This window comes from Saccostrea echinata, unplaced genomic scaffold, assembly GCF_033153115.1.
Source record: "Saccostrea echinata isolate AGI-Se365-2 ecotype Australia unplaced genomic scaffold, CSIRO_AGI_Sech_v1 ptg000056l, whole genome shotgun sequence".
NCBI lineage: Eukaryota > Metazoa > Mollusca > Bivalvia > Ostreida > Ostreidae > Saccostrea > Saccostrea echinata.
The window spans coordinates 5,888,188-5,903,187 of NW_026889805.1; the positions used below are offsets into that span (position 1 = coordinate 5,888,188).

Genomic DNA, 15,000 nt, shown 5'->3' on the forward strand with positions numbered 1-15,000 from the left:
TATAAATGACATCTTGTTCATTTATCTGTATATAATTGACATCTTGTTCATTTATTCAGTCGAGATCGGAGGAGAATGGACATCATGGTCAAGTTGTTCAAAGTCTTGTGGTGTAGGAACGCAGAATCGAACAAAAATGTCTGACGGGGAGATCATGCGAGAAGAACAGTTTTGTAATCTACAGTATTGTCCTGGTAATATTAGATACGTTTCAAAAATTATTTACTAAATATTTGTTTTTATTGTAATCCAATATTTATTCTCAATCGTGTTAGAAGAGTTTTGTCGGATGAACTTATGCTATATACCCGGTGATGGCAGTTTTAGTAGCAAGTCAATTCTCATGTAACTAGAAGCCCTACGTGGACCAAACTTAGATGATGGATCTAAGGAAACACGCTTACAAGACTTGCTTCATATGCTGGATCTGACCTACATTTTCTGGATTAGTAACCAGGTTAAGATGCTGAATTTAACCTACATTTGCTGGATGAGTGACCAGGTTAATTTCTTGGAACAGGTCCATTCCCAAGTAACTATAAGCCTTTTGGTGACCAGACTTGCAAAGATGATGCTCCATATTTCATCTAAGGATGCACACTACCAGAAATGCTTTGGATACTGGATATGACCTACATTTTTCAAATGATTGACAAGGTTGAAGTTTTTGGAGCAAGTCTATTCTCAATAAACCTTTAACCCTAATGTTATCAAACTTGCATGCATGATGCATTCCTACGGGGACTATCGGATTTGCTTTGGATGCTGGATCTGACCTATTTTTAGGATGATTTAATAGTTAAAGTTTTTGGAGCATGTCCATTTCCAAGTAACTACAAATCCTACCAAGACCAAATTTGCATGCATGATTCATCTACTGATGCACATTACCTGACTATTCATTTAATGTGAGACTTTGCTTTACTTAACACGTTCGTTGAGGTGAGCTTCGTTCTTTGATAACCTATTTATTGATAAGAAACTATACAAAACTAACGTAGACAACATTCTGTTGGGACAGTGAAGTAAAACTAGCATAATTTTTTTTTTTTAAATCTGTTTTATATCTTTTTTTTTTAAATTTTACACAAATACTGTGAATTTTTTTTACAAGTAAATGTTGTAATTTTCAGGCATTGGTGTTTCTTGCTCAGGAAGATACTGCCATCAGTTCGATGGCATGGCTGACTGTATAAATAAAGTGTGTATCTGTAGAGTGGGACGAAATTGGTATCAATATGACTACAGTAGATACTATAACAAATATAACTGCTATCGTGAGTATATCTTTAAAATAGGGATGACAACGAATATTCGAGTATTGAATATTCATTCGATAAGTCGATATTCGAATATGAATTCACAGATTCGAATATTCGTTATTTTTTAGATTTCACAAAAAAGATATAAAGACCATTTACTACAGTTGGAACAGTGCGGGGATTATCCCCGTTTCATCTACTATTTTGATCTAGATGTACCAAATTATTTCGATTCTGAGTAAGACGTTTCAGAAGAATAATTTTGTCTGCCGAAAATGGTCACGATCTTTTTTTAAAAATACGATCAGATCTAGAGTCGAAGAAAATAATGAAATCTTTCTTTAGACTACCTAAAAGATTATTTGCAGCCCATGAATTAATTTTTTTTCTATTCAAAGATTTAAAATGAATGTTTGAATCACAGTAGTATAAGGAGCCTGGATGGCCGGGTCAACTGAGTGCACTTTTTTGGTGCCCAGGGGGAGATGGCCGGTTCAATCTAGTACACACCCTGGAAAAACCCAAGCAAAAAGGGATACGTTTGATCTACGTTTGTGCTGAGTCAGTCAATACATAGGCAATACACACAAAAACTTGGCATCGATTCAAATCACAGCTAGGTATGCATTGTGACGTCATGTGTCATACAGAGCAAGCCTCTCTCTCTCTATTTTCTGAAAACGGAAAAAAACAATAACACAGTAAAGTTTGTAAGATGATTTACTGTAAAAAATGTACATAATTACTTTTTCTTCTGGAGTTTCAGGGGCTGTTTCTTCTCCGTCTGAGTAGTAGTAGTAGCAGGAAGTTTCCTCTTGTTGTTAACTGAAATCTGCTTTTGATCCTTACTACTCTCTATTTTCTTTTCTAGATTACCAATCTCATTCATTATCACTCCTCTAAACACACGAATCTCAGTAATCATGTCTTCTTTAAACTCACAAATAGTCTGTTGAAGTATCTCCATTACAGTGGTCATTTGATCTAAGATATCACATATCAAACTTCTTTCATTTCCTTCAATACTATCCTGTGTCTCTGGTAAGGTTGCAGGTGAATTCATGGAATTTTCCTCTGCCATATTTCTACGTCTGTCTAGTACCAAGTACCCACTAAGACTGATCCTAAAATTTCCAGCTCTGCTTTATATACCCTTTTGTACGTACTGTGTACGTCTCAATACACAGTCTTGGATCAGCGAGCTACTTATGCATTGTGACGTCATACACTCTATAAATACAGCCTTTCTCCGACTTTCAGCTCATTTTGTTGTCAGATCTATCAAGATGAATTTTGATAGTGCATTGAAACAATTGTTACATGCACAACAACTTATGAGATGGAAAAAACGGGAGAAAGAATTAGAAAGAATTATTTCTCGACAGAGAACGAGAGAATTAGTTCTCAGGAAGAAAAATGCAAGATTAATGGAAAGATTAAAGAGAGCCAAAGCCAACCGAGCTCAACACCTACAAGTTTTAAGGAATCTACCTGAAGAAGAACTATCCTCTCCGTTTTCATCACCACCCCATTCACCACCCCAGAAGCCAAAGACCATTTCCCAGTATTACCAAGTGAGACTCAATAAAGCTAAGCATTCCAGAAAATTTAAAGCTAAAGAAGATGTCTACAGTGTGAATTTTAAAGAATTTCCAGAGGAGAAAAACAGAGGCTTTGTTCGGCGATTATTTAGAGACATGCTACAAAATGTCAAATATCAAATGCAGTGTAACCCTAACGATTATGTACGCCTGAACATTCACCACCCTTCTCTGGATTCCGACATTTCGTACGAGTTTACGCAATGTAAACATTTTAACGAGTACGTCATTTTAAACAAAATAGAAGCCGTGCAACAATCCAAGAAAGATTTTAAACTGGGAGACGGATCTATGGAATTCGACATGTTTCACGTCAAATATCCAGAAGGCAGTGGTGGACAGAATACCAAACACCTGATGGTTAACAAGGAGAGTTTTAAGAAGGGGAAACGATCCATCGTTCAGATCGACAATCCTTGGGATACGCTGTGTTTACCTAGAGCTATCGTAGTCACCCGGTTACACAGTCAAAAACCGGAAAATCCAGAGAGTTTAGTTGAATGGGAAAAATTATGGAAACTCATGAGGTTAGGAGATGTAAGAGCTAATGACCAGGAAAACCAAGCTATAGCTCTCATGGAACTAGCCGGCTGTGATATCCATCAGCCTTGTGGACCCGAAGAATGGGGAAAATTACAACAGGTGTTAGCCCCTCGCTATCGACTGAAAATATTTCAGTTCAATTCCACCTCCTCTAAACTCAGTTTAGAGCCCCTTTATAAAGGCTGCGGAGATGGAACTTGTTTAAACATTTTGTTAGATGACCATCATTACGATGCTATTTTGTCTATGCCAGCTGTGACGGGTATTCAATACTATTGTGATCATTGCGATGTGGGCTACAGGAAAATCACAGACCATCGTACCAAGTGTCCTTACCGATGTTCCTTTTGTTTAACGGACAAACCCTGCCCTCCAGACGGGAACCACATTCAATGTAGTCAATGCCAGGGATTTTTTCAGAGCAGAACTTGCTACGAAAACCATTTACGACCTCACAGTAAGAATACGGCCACAACTGTGTGCAGTTTAATGGGACGATGCGAGCATTGTGAGAAATGGATGCCTAAAAATTTACTCCCTCATCATCATTGCAGAGGACAGAAACAATGTAAGATCTGTAAGAAAACTGTAGACACAGATCATCAGTGCTACGTTCAACTGAAGCCTGAGAAAAAGAAAAAGAAAGGCAAAGAGACATTACAGTTTTATATTTATTTCGATTTCGAATGTACACAGGAAAACGGCATCCACGTCCCTAATCTGTGTGTGGCACACCGCGTATGTCAACATTGCGGACACTTACCCATAGAAGATCCCTGTCCTCACTGTCGACTGTCGACCATGAAGTGTTTTAAGGTATCTGGCCCTTTAAACACGTGTTGACGGGGTCCCCTCAAAAAAAGGGTATTTCCCTCACTTTTTTAATACAGAACAGAACCAGAATTATGTGGGCCCTTATCCGTCTCCAGATAAATACAATCCCGACGACATGTCTATAAGTGGACGACAGGCTTTTTACCAATGGTACGAACAACAAGCTGGAAAAGTGTTTAATTTCCAGAAGGAATTTTTAGACTATTGTATTTCAGACGTCGATATTTTACGACGATGTTGTGCTCAGTTTCGAGCCACTCTCAAGACTTTGGTCCATGTAGACCCCTTCCAGGAATCCATCACTTTTGCCAGTGCGGCCAATTTAGCTTACCGTCGAGGATTCATGCCCGAAGATACCATTGCTATCATTCCCAACATGGGGTATCAGCCTGCACGTCAATATTCCGCCAAAGCCTGTCGGTGACTAACCTGGATGAGTCACCAGAGCGGATCTCACATACGACATGCTATAAACGGGGGAGAAGTCAAGATCGGAAGTTATACTGTAGATGGATACCAGGAAGCTACTCGCACCATCTACGAATTTTACGGATGCTATTGGCACGGATGCCCTACTTGCTATCCGAATTTACAGACCGAAACTCATCCTCACCGGACACAATTTACTTACCAGGAATTACACGAGGAAACTTTAAGGAGGAATACTGTCTTAGAGGAAATGGGGTACTCCGTACGTAGTATCTGGGAACACGATTTCGATCAACAAGTACAAAGAGAGGTGACATTACAGAATTATGTACGAGACCTGGACATTCCAGATCCTTTGAACCCCCGAGAAGCCCTGTACGGAGGCCGAACGAATGCTACAAGATTGTATTGTGAGGAGGGGGACATGAGATACGTGGACGTCTGTTCCTTATACCCTTACGTATTAAAACACAGACTTTTTCCTTTGGGGCATCCTCAGATCATAACAGACCAATTCCAGGACCTGAGAACTTATTTCGGTCTCATTACTGTCGGGTCTTACCACCCCGAGGCCTTTATCACCCCGTTTTACCTTATCGAACGGGAGGCAAGTTATTATTTCCATTATGTCGAACCTGTGCGGAACGACAGGACTCTACCTCTAAACATCGATGTCAACACACAGACCAGGAACGCAGTCTTACAGGTACTTGGGTGACTACAGAATTACATAAAGCCCTAGACATGGGATATACTTTAGAGCGGATTTACGAGGTTTGGCATTTTCCAGAAAGCAGTAAAGATTTATTCAGATCTTACACTTCTTAAAGATCAAACAGGAAGCTTCTGGATTCCCACCTGATTGTCAGACGGAGGAACAAAAACTAGATTACATTCGTAAAGAAATAGAAAGAGAAGGCATTAGAATGGACCTGTTAAGTATAGAAAAAAATCCGGTGCGAAGAACGATAGCCAAACTCTTTTTAAATTGCTTGTGGGGAAAATACGCTCAACGCCTGTCATTACCTAAAACTCGATACTTGACCGAAGAAGAGGAATTACAGCAACTCTTACAAGATTCGACCATTGACATCAAAGGTATAGAACTCTTAGAAAATAAAGAGCAGCCAGAATCGGACATGATGCTGGTGAATTATCAAGAGAAACAGGAATTCGTAGAAGAGTGTCCCTTTGGAAACGTGGTACTGGCCTGTTTCACTACCGCTCATGCCCGATTACACCTCTACGAGACTTTACAACCTTTAGGAAATCGGGTCCTTTATTTCGATACGGACAGTATCATATACCAACATAAGGAGGGACAATTTAATCCTACCCTCGGGAACAGTTTAGGAGAATGGACCGACGAATTAAACGGGGACCACATTATCAAATTCATGTCAGGAGGCCCTAAAAATTATGCTTACCTCACAGCCAAGGGAAATTCCGTGTGTAAAGTCAAAGGATTGACTCTTAATTATCGGGCCTCCAATATCGTGTCACCAGAGACATTAGAAAAAATGCTCAAGAAAGAAATTGATGAAATCCAAGTCTCGTATCCTTACAAAATACAGAGGACTCGTCAACATGAAGTCAAGACAGTACCTTTAGAAAAACAATATAGAATTGTCTATGATAAGAGACAATTGATGGAAGATTATAATACTTTACCTTATGGTTATTAAAAACATACTGTATTTCAAAATGTGTTGTTATTTTATGGGAAACCCCCCCCCAAAAAAAATGAAGGGTTATAAAAAGGGGGCAAAAATATTTTAACACTTCAGTCATGGCTGTTCATTCTAGGGAGCCAGAGGGGCTTCCTGTTTACCCTAACTATGCTCTGCTCTTAAAGAGAGAAGCTACCTTTAAAGATGGATGGCCCGAGTTTTTAAAAGGATTATTACCCAACCTAGCCAAAGCCGGATTTTATTACAGGGGATTGGGTGATAAGACCATCTGTTTTCATTGTGGTATGACTTTCACCAACTGGGAACCTACAGACGATCCTTATGTAGAACATGCTTATTGGAACCCTAATTGTCCTTACATCAATACCTATAAAGGACGTGAGTGGGTGATGAATGTATTCATTAACCATTTACTCCGGGTGGGATACAAACCTTCACCTCATATCAAACCTCTACTAGACCAAACCTCTAAAGAGATTCAGGCAACAGGAAAATGTCACATTTGTTTAGAGGGAGAAGTACAAATTGCTTTACTCCCTTGTGGACACGTATGTTGCTGTTCATTATGTGCTCCCACCTTCCGGTATTGCCCCATCTGTGAACCGATGTGAAGAGAACTCAACGTATATTTCTGTGTTGACTATGAATAAAAAGGATTGAAACCATATTTTTCTTTTCATTTATCATCATGCAACCTGACGAGACACTCCCGTCTTTTCAATTAAAACACGAATTTACCATGGTGGTAGCAGGACCTTCTAAATCGGGGAAAACGGAATTTGTTAAAAAATTAGTGGAAAATTTACATTGGATCACCCCCATGCCACAAAAAATTGTCTGGTGTTATCGGGAATGGCAACCTGCTTATACTTCTTTAACAGATCAGGTCTCCTTCATTCGAAATATTCCAGAAGACGATGAGAAATTAGTGGCCAATTTAACTATTCCTCACTTACTCATTTTTGACGACATGATGGGAGGAAAAGCCATCGAATCGATCGTGGATTGGTTTACCCGTAAAGCGCATCATCGGAATACCAGTGTGATTTACATCACTCAGAATTTATTTGATCGGGCACCACAGCATCGCACCATTAGTTTGAATGCTCATTATTTAGTGTTGTTTAAAAATCCCAGAGACAAATCTCAAATCAGTGTCTTGAGTCGACAGTTAGCCTTACCTCATTTGATGTCAGCCTATCAAGAAGCCACCAGTGTTCCTCACGGGTATCTCCTGGTTGACTTGAATCCACAGACCCCAGACGAATACAGATTGAGAAGTCGATTGTTTGAATTGTTAACTATACACATGCCACAAGAGTATAAATAAAAATGTACCAACAATAAACTTGTCATTTATCATTATACAGTCGTCATGGGTCGACCTCTCTCAGCCAAGAGTAAATTAGTGAAAACGTTACGACGTTTACAGCGGGAGCGAGATCCTGCCAAGCGAGCCCATTTAATCGAATTAGGGCGTAAAGCCTTCTTGAATTGGTTTGCTATGGGAGCTCGAAATTTGATACGTGGGGTCTTACCTATCAATAAACAGACTCAAAAGTTTATTAATAATCATCGTCAAGATTTAAGTATCATAGCCGATAAGTCGGCGAGTGATCAAGACAGAAAAAATGCCATTTTAAAACGCGGAGGAGCCGGATTTCTAGGCGGAGTCATTATTCGTCATTTATTTAAATGGAATGCACCTAAGAAACGACGTGTTCGTCTTTTAAAAAGTGTGGTAGTGCGAGTCGATAATAAGAAACAAAGAGTGTTTCCAGATTGGATGGTCCGAGTAGGAGGAGCAGCTCAAAAGACCAGAAAGAAGAGAAAACCACCTAAGAGAAAACCTCAAAAGAGAAAACCTCAAAAGAGAAAACCTGCTGCTACTCAAAGAAAAGCCCCTGCTGGTAGAAAGAAAAAAACTACTCCAAAGACTCCAGCTCAACGAAAAGCCATGCCTGAAAGTTTAAAAAACGAAATCAATCAGTATTATAAGGAACAAAAACAAAAAACTATTTGGGAGTTATTAAAAAAACAAGCTGAAATGAGAATGGATCGTCCTATGGGACCCATAGGCAGTCAAAGAGCTCCCGATTTAGAAATGTTTCCTCAAGTCAATGTGGGAATTCCCTCTCCTAGAATTAAAGTACCCATTCACACTCCTAGAATTAAAGTACCCATTCACACTCCTAAAATAGCACGCTTTCAACCTCTGACCGCTTCTACACCTCAACTTCCTAAAGGAATGAAATATAAATGCCGATATTGTTCCAAAATCTACGTCACCCAGAAAAATAGAGACAAACACGAGAAGGACAAACACGACATGTATGCTCCTCCTTGAGAGTATAAAAAGGGGAGAAACCTGGGACATGTCCTCATTTTAACCCCATGATGGCTAAGAAGAAGAAGAAAAGAAGGACTTGCTGTTCTACACGATTAAAACCTCATTGGCCTCTTTTAAGAGTGTTATCTGACCCTCACTATTCCTCTCCATTAAAGACGGGTATTTTAAAACATTGTTCTGGAGATTGTATTCTCAAAATCTGCGAGATCGTGTACAACCTATTAAAAGGAGTGTTACCTCTTAGTTCGGCTCATAAACGAAAACTAGCTCCTAAGAAACACATCTTCAGGAGACTGGTCAAACCTCAATCTGTCCAGAAACGACGAGCTTTATTACTTCAACAAAAAGGAGGAAACATTTTACCCCTTTTAATCTCAGCAGCACCTTTACTGTTGGGTGCCGGTCAATCCGTCTATAAAGTCATCAAGAAGAAGAAAAAAAAATGAGTCGTAAAATGGTGTTAGTTCCCGAAGTCTTATTAAATGATCTCAAAGCAAAATTACCGAAACCTCCGGAATTTCAATCAACCATCAGTTTAGGTCAGGAATTGGACGAGATTACAAGACGTGAAGATTTAACCCCAGAAGAAAAAGTCGCTTTATATGGCCAGGAACTTCATCGATATAGGAATTATTTACAACAAGCTAGACAGGAGCCTATTTCTAAACTGAAAATTCCGGCAGCAGCTCCAGCAGCAGCAGGAGCAGCACCAGCCCCAGCAGCAGCAGCAGCATTACCAGCAGCCCCAGCTGAAATTGAAGATGAAATCCTTCAAACAGTGAATAAAAACATGAAAAGAAAAGCTGGATTATTATTAAATCATTTAAAGAAAAACCCGAAAGTGTTAACTTGGAATAAAGAAGGTGAAATTAGTTATCGAGGTCAAAAAGTTCCCGATTCTAACATTGTGGATTTAATGGCTGATAGTATGAGATCTCATTCTCGTAAAAATCATCCGGTTCCTACAGGATTAGAACAATTTGCTCAAGCTTTAAAAGAGACGCGTACTCCTCTGGAATACGTGAGCAATGGAAACCTTATAAAAGCCATGCAGAGACCTGGAAAAATCAGTACTCCTAAAAGTCACGAAATAGACGATAGTGGTTTTTCTTCCTTTTTTGACACTCCAGTGAGTAGACCTATAGAAGATCCAGGAACCGTCCTTAAAAAACCCATTTCAACCCCTGTAGGGACAAGGGTAGGATCCAGATATACGCATATGAGTTAAGGCTACATATAGGCGTTTCTATGCAAATGAGCTAATAAAAACGCATAGGAGGTATATTTATTATTCAGAGAAAGTTTTGATTTATTTTCTTATGCATACTTAGTACCCACGATATGTTACAGCCAGTGCACATTATGACGTCATATTATGACGTCACTGATCTTGCCTACTGGAGGTAATAAAACACATCAACAAAACAGCTTCGGCGCAAGGGATTACCCTATTTATTTTTACATAAAAATTGTATAATGCTAAGAAGAATACTCTATAGATTAATAAAACTGCTGCACAAATCCCAGGCATTTTCTCATTTGATCGGAATTTGAGAAAACTTATACCGGACTGTACATTTTTACCCTTATTCAACTTAAAACTTTACTAATAGAAATTATACGACTGAGCTGTTGATATTTGTGCAGCAATACCAGCAAAATTTAGAATATTTTGCTTCTAAATATACCTTGTTTCAGTTAAATAAAATAGAGCATGCCCTTGCGCTGAAGCGTTTTTGTTGATCTCCTTTATAATCTTGTGTAGTAAAGGACAATGACGTCATAATATGACGTCATAATGTGTACTGGCTATCTCATGTCGTGGGTATCAAGTATGTATTAGACAATAAGTTTTAACTTTCTCTGTATAATAGATATAGTCCTTAGGCATTTTAATAAGATTATTTGCATAGAAATGCCTATATTTAGCCTTAACTCACCTGCGTAGTCCTTTAGCTCGAAAGAAATTAAAAGCCCAAGTCGAAGAAGACTTAAAAGCCTTTAGAGCTAAAAAGGAAGAAGAAAAGATATTTAGGACAAATCGATGAAAATTGGCTTTCATTGCCTAAAATATGAAAAAGAAACTAGTAGAAGATATTTTGAAAGAGATTTATTATGATCCTAAAAGAGGGTACGGAGGAATACAAGCTTTGTATCGTCAGGTCAAACCTTTAGGAATTTCCCTGAAAAAGATTCGAGAATGGTAAAAAGAGCAAGATACTTATACCTTACATAAACCCATTCAAAGAAAATTCCGGAGACAACAGACTAGAGTGACAGATATAGATGAACAATGGCAATTAGATTTAGCAGATGTGTCCAGTTTAAAGAAACATAATGATGGATATACGTTTTTATTATGTGCCATTGACGTCTTATCTAAATATGCCTGGGTAGTGCCTTTAAAACAGAAAACAGGAAAAGAAATGATTCGAGGATTACAAGAGATTTTTCAACAAGACGGTCGACGTCCCGTCCGCATTCAATCGGATCAAGGAAAAGAATTTACCAATCGAGAATTCTTACAAGCTTTTAAATCCATTCATTTTTTTACCACTCGTAATACGGACACTAAAGCCAGTATCGTGGAACGATTTCAGCGTACACTCAAAGCACGCATGTGGCGTTATTTTACTCGTCATAAAACCAGACGGTATTTAGAAGTTTTACCGGATTTAGTGTATGCTTACAATCATACCTATCATCGGAGTATCAAAAGAGCACCAGTTCAAGTGAATGCTTCTAATGTGTTAAAGTCTGGAAAACTTTATATGGGAAATCCAATCGAAAACAGTTTCTTAAACCTCAGTTTAAAGAAGGAGATCAGGTACGCATCAGTAAAGCCAAACGCACATTTGAAAAAGGATATTAACCTAACTGGACCACAGAACTGCTTACCATTTCTAAAAGAGTTCCTGGAAGGTATCCTTACGTGTATAGAGTGCAAGATTATAACGGAGAGGAATTAGAAGGGACTTTTTACGAAAAAGAATTACAAAAGATCATTAAAAAAGACGACGTGTACGAAGTGGAGGAAATCTTGGGGTATAAAAAGCGACGCGTAGGGAAAAAAATCATTCAACAAGTCAAAGTTCGGTGGAAAGGATATCCCCCTAGTTTCGATTCATGGATTCCCCAAACAGATCTCATCAAATAACTCCTCATTGGAAATTTTGTGGAGAGAATATTCCTCGAGAAGAAATCGTTTATTTCGCACAATTATTTATCTGTGTATCTCTTATCGTCACCAGTGTGGTCATGTTAGCTTTACACGATCCTAATCGAGAATATTGGATGGTATGTGTCAGTTCTTCAGTGGGTGTTATATCATGCCTAGTCCTACGATGATGCATCATACCTCTAAGAAGACCACGAATGCACAGGGTTAATGTCTAAAAAAAAAATAGATACGCCACAGAGTATATATAAAATGGGGAAAAAAATTCATTTCTGATCTGACTGAGGACAGAGCAACATGGATTTTTTAAGCTCAGAGTATCGTTGGAAAATGCAAGAGCATACAGGTTCCACTAAAAAAGGAGAATGGATGAAAAACAAAGATAAATGTATCCAAGATCTCATGGATAAGAATCCGGGAGAAACAGGAGTCAATGATGTGTACCTCTAATCGTTGGTATTGTGAGAGTTTATTTGGATGTATTTACATGCAGGGACCCTGGATGAAAACTAAAATAGGAGCAATCCTAGATTATTTTGAAAATCATCCAGGAACATCTACTCAAGATGTGTGGTTGGAAAAAAGACAGAAATTCTTACATCCTAAAGGATCTAAGGTGAGGGTAAAAATATACCATCATTATCAGCAGTACAAATGGTTGATCCTAGGTCGTTGTAAATTCCAGACTCGTGTGGTTCTGGCTGAAGGTGAATGGTGTTGGAATATAGAACACTGTCTTCGTGATTTGTTCTGGAACCAGCAAAAAGATGGACTGAGGATTCCTAGCTATTACTGTCCTACAGAGTACCTGTATTGTCGTATTCCTTTTTCCCAGATTAAAGATAGCTTGGAAAACGAAGAGGGGCAGTGTTTTGAGACAGTGATTCCTTACAGATCCGAAGAAGAAGAAGAAGTGTAATATGTCAAATAAAATTAAAAAAAAAATGGTTGTTATAAATAGAAGGGTCCTAAGTTATTTTGTCTCAGTATCTCACTGAACATGGCCGAGAGCAGTAGTTTTTACATGACTTTACCCAGTGATGGGTCCATGCAATCGTTTCAGAGTAATACGACTGCTCAATTTAAAACCTTATTACCACAAACAGTAGATTTAACAGATGGACAATGGGAAGTGGCTTTAACAGAATTGATGTATCCCATTTCTTTGAAAAACATCACAGAAGAGGAAGCTTATTTTGACATCCTGCTTCCTCAATTTTATGCTCCAAAAGTCCAAGAACCTAATGTGTTTAAATGGGACAGATTTAAAATGAAAACCATAGATGCGATGCCATTAAGCCAATGTCCTGTACTGTTAGATTGGGCCCATACTGAATTTGCTAATCTCATAACGAAAGACCAGAAGATGGAAATTAAGCGAATTCACTTTAGACCGGGGCCTTACATTCACCCCATGGCTTTAACAAGTGAAATCAGTCTTGGACTGGAAAGAACTTTGAAAAAATTATGGAAGTTTTTAGGTGATTCTAAAAAAGAGAATGCCATGAAATTAACATATCATGACAAATATGATAAAGTGATGTATCAGTTTATGGAGAGAGAACTTAAAAAATATCCCTTTTGCATTCGTTTCCCCATAGCCTTAGCTTATAAGCTAGGAATAGAAAGTAAGAAGGTGATTCTTCAGAACGATACAGAAAACATGACCAAATGGATCAACGTTAGTTACATGGGTAACAACACCGTAGATTTATATGAAAATCTGAAATCCATGTACGTGTATTGTGACTTAATTGAACCCCAGACGGTAGGATCCAATGCCTTGAAATTATTAAGAGTGGTTCCTTGTACACTCAATCTGGAAGATAAAAAACAAGCGAAATGGGAACCCGTTAGAGCGGAATATTTGAAACTGAGTAAAAAACATTTCGATAGCATTGAGATTCATATCATGACTCCTTTAGGGACTCCCATGCCTTTTTTAAATGGAAAATCGGTCGTGAAACTTCATTTCAGAAAAGTGTACTGAGATGAGTGTACATCTTTTTTGTTACATCCTATTGGGAGTGATGACTTGTCTGGTATGCTGTCTGTATTGTATTCAACCTTAAGACAGGGTATAAAAGGAGTCACTTGAGTGCATTTAGGTCAGTCTGACACGAGTCATGAAACATGCAGTATCATCCCGGATTATTGAGACAAAGAGGACACGGACAGTTTGTCTATCATAGAGGTTTATTACGTCAAAAATGACACGGTGTAGATGAAATCACCTCTGCATTGGTTAGAGCCATTAGACATAAGCCTATTGGACTTCCATTACTAAATCTTCTTCCATCCAGTTTGATTCCACCCGCATATAGGCTAATATCCCAGGGTTTTAAAAAATCTCAAAGAGGAGGAAATTTTTTAGACTTCCATTCGGGAATGGTACCGAACTTACCTATAGGGATGACTTTAAAACAAGCTGCCCAATTAGGCTCAGACCGGCGACAAAGAGGTCGAGGATTTCTTAAAGATCTAGTCAAAATGGGTCGTAATCAAGCCTTGATTGCCGGAGCTAAAATAGGAGCGGATGTGATTAAAAAAAAGAGAAATATCAAAAATGCTCTTTTAACTCATGGACTCAATGCCGTTAAAAATACAGGCTTATTTGCTCTCAATAGAGGAGGAACTTTAGCTTTTAAAAAGATGAATAAGAAAGGTCAAAAAGGTAAAGGGAGAAGAAAAAGAAGAAGACGGCAGAGAGGCAGAGGAGTTTTGAGAAATTTACTGAAAACGGGAGCTAAACATGCCTTGACTGCTGCTGCTAGAACGGGGTTAGATGTGTTAGAAAATAAGAGATCTTTAAAAGACGCTGTCAAAACTCACGGAGTACAAGCCCTGAAACAAAGATTGAATCTAGGTAAGAAAAGAAGAAAAAAGACACCTGTGTTAGCCCGAGGAGGTCCTAAGAGAAAAAGAAAAAATCAAGGAGGCAATATTCCCAAGAAGAAAAAAAGGGGTTTAGATATCTTTGATTGACACTATAAATAGAGGAGTCGAGTGATATTGAGCTTCATTTGTGAAAAATCAATCCTAGTAGACACATCATGTTGCAACCAGATTCCTGTGCGTGTGGGATGAACAATTTAGAATTGTTCCAAGTCCC

General features: G+C 38.5%; 1 protein-coding gene across 1 annotated transcript in view; it reads left to right on the plus strand.

The window, feature by feature from the left end:
* Positions 1-15,000, plus strand: part of LOC133173223 (uncharacterized) — a 36,373-nt gene that overhangs the window by 3,116 nt on the left and 18,257 nt on the right. Inside the window, exons 2-3 of the mRNA XM_061308199.1 lie at positions 60-194; positions 1,134-1,277. Of these exons, the coding sequence (XP_061164183.1) occupies positions 60-194; positions 1,134-1,277 (279 nt within the window). The remainder of the gene's footprint in view (positions 1-59; positions 195-1,133; positions 1,278-15,000) is intronic.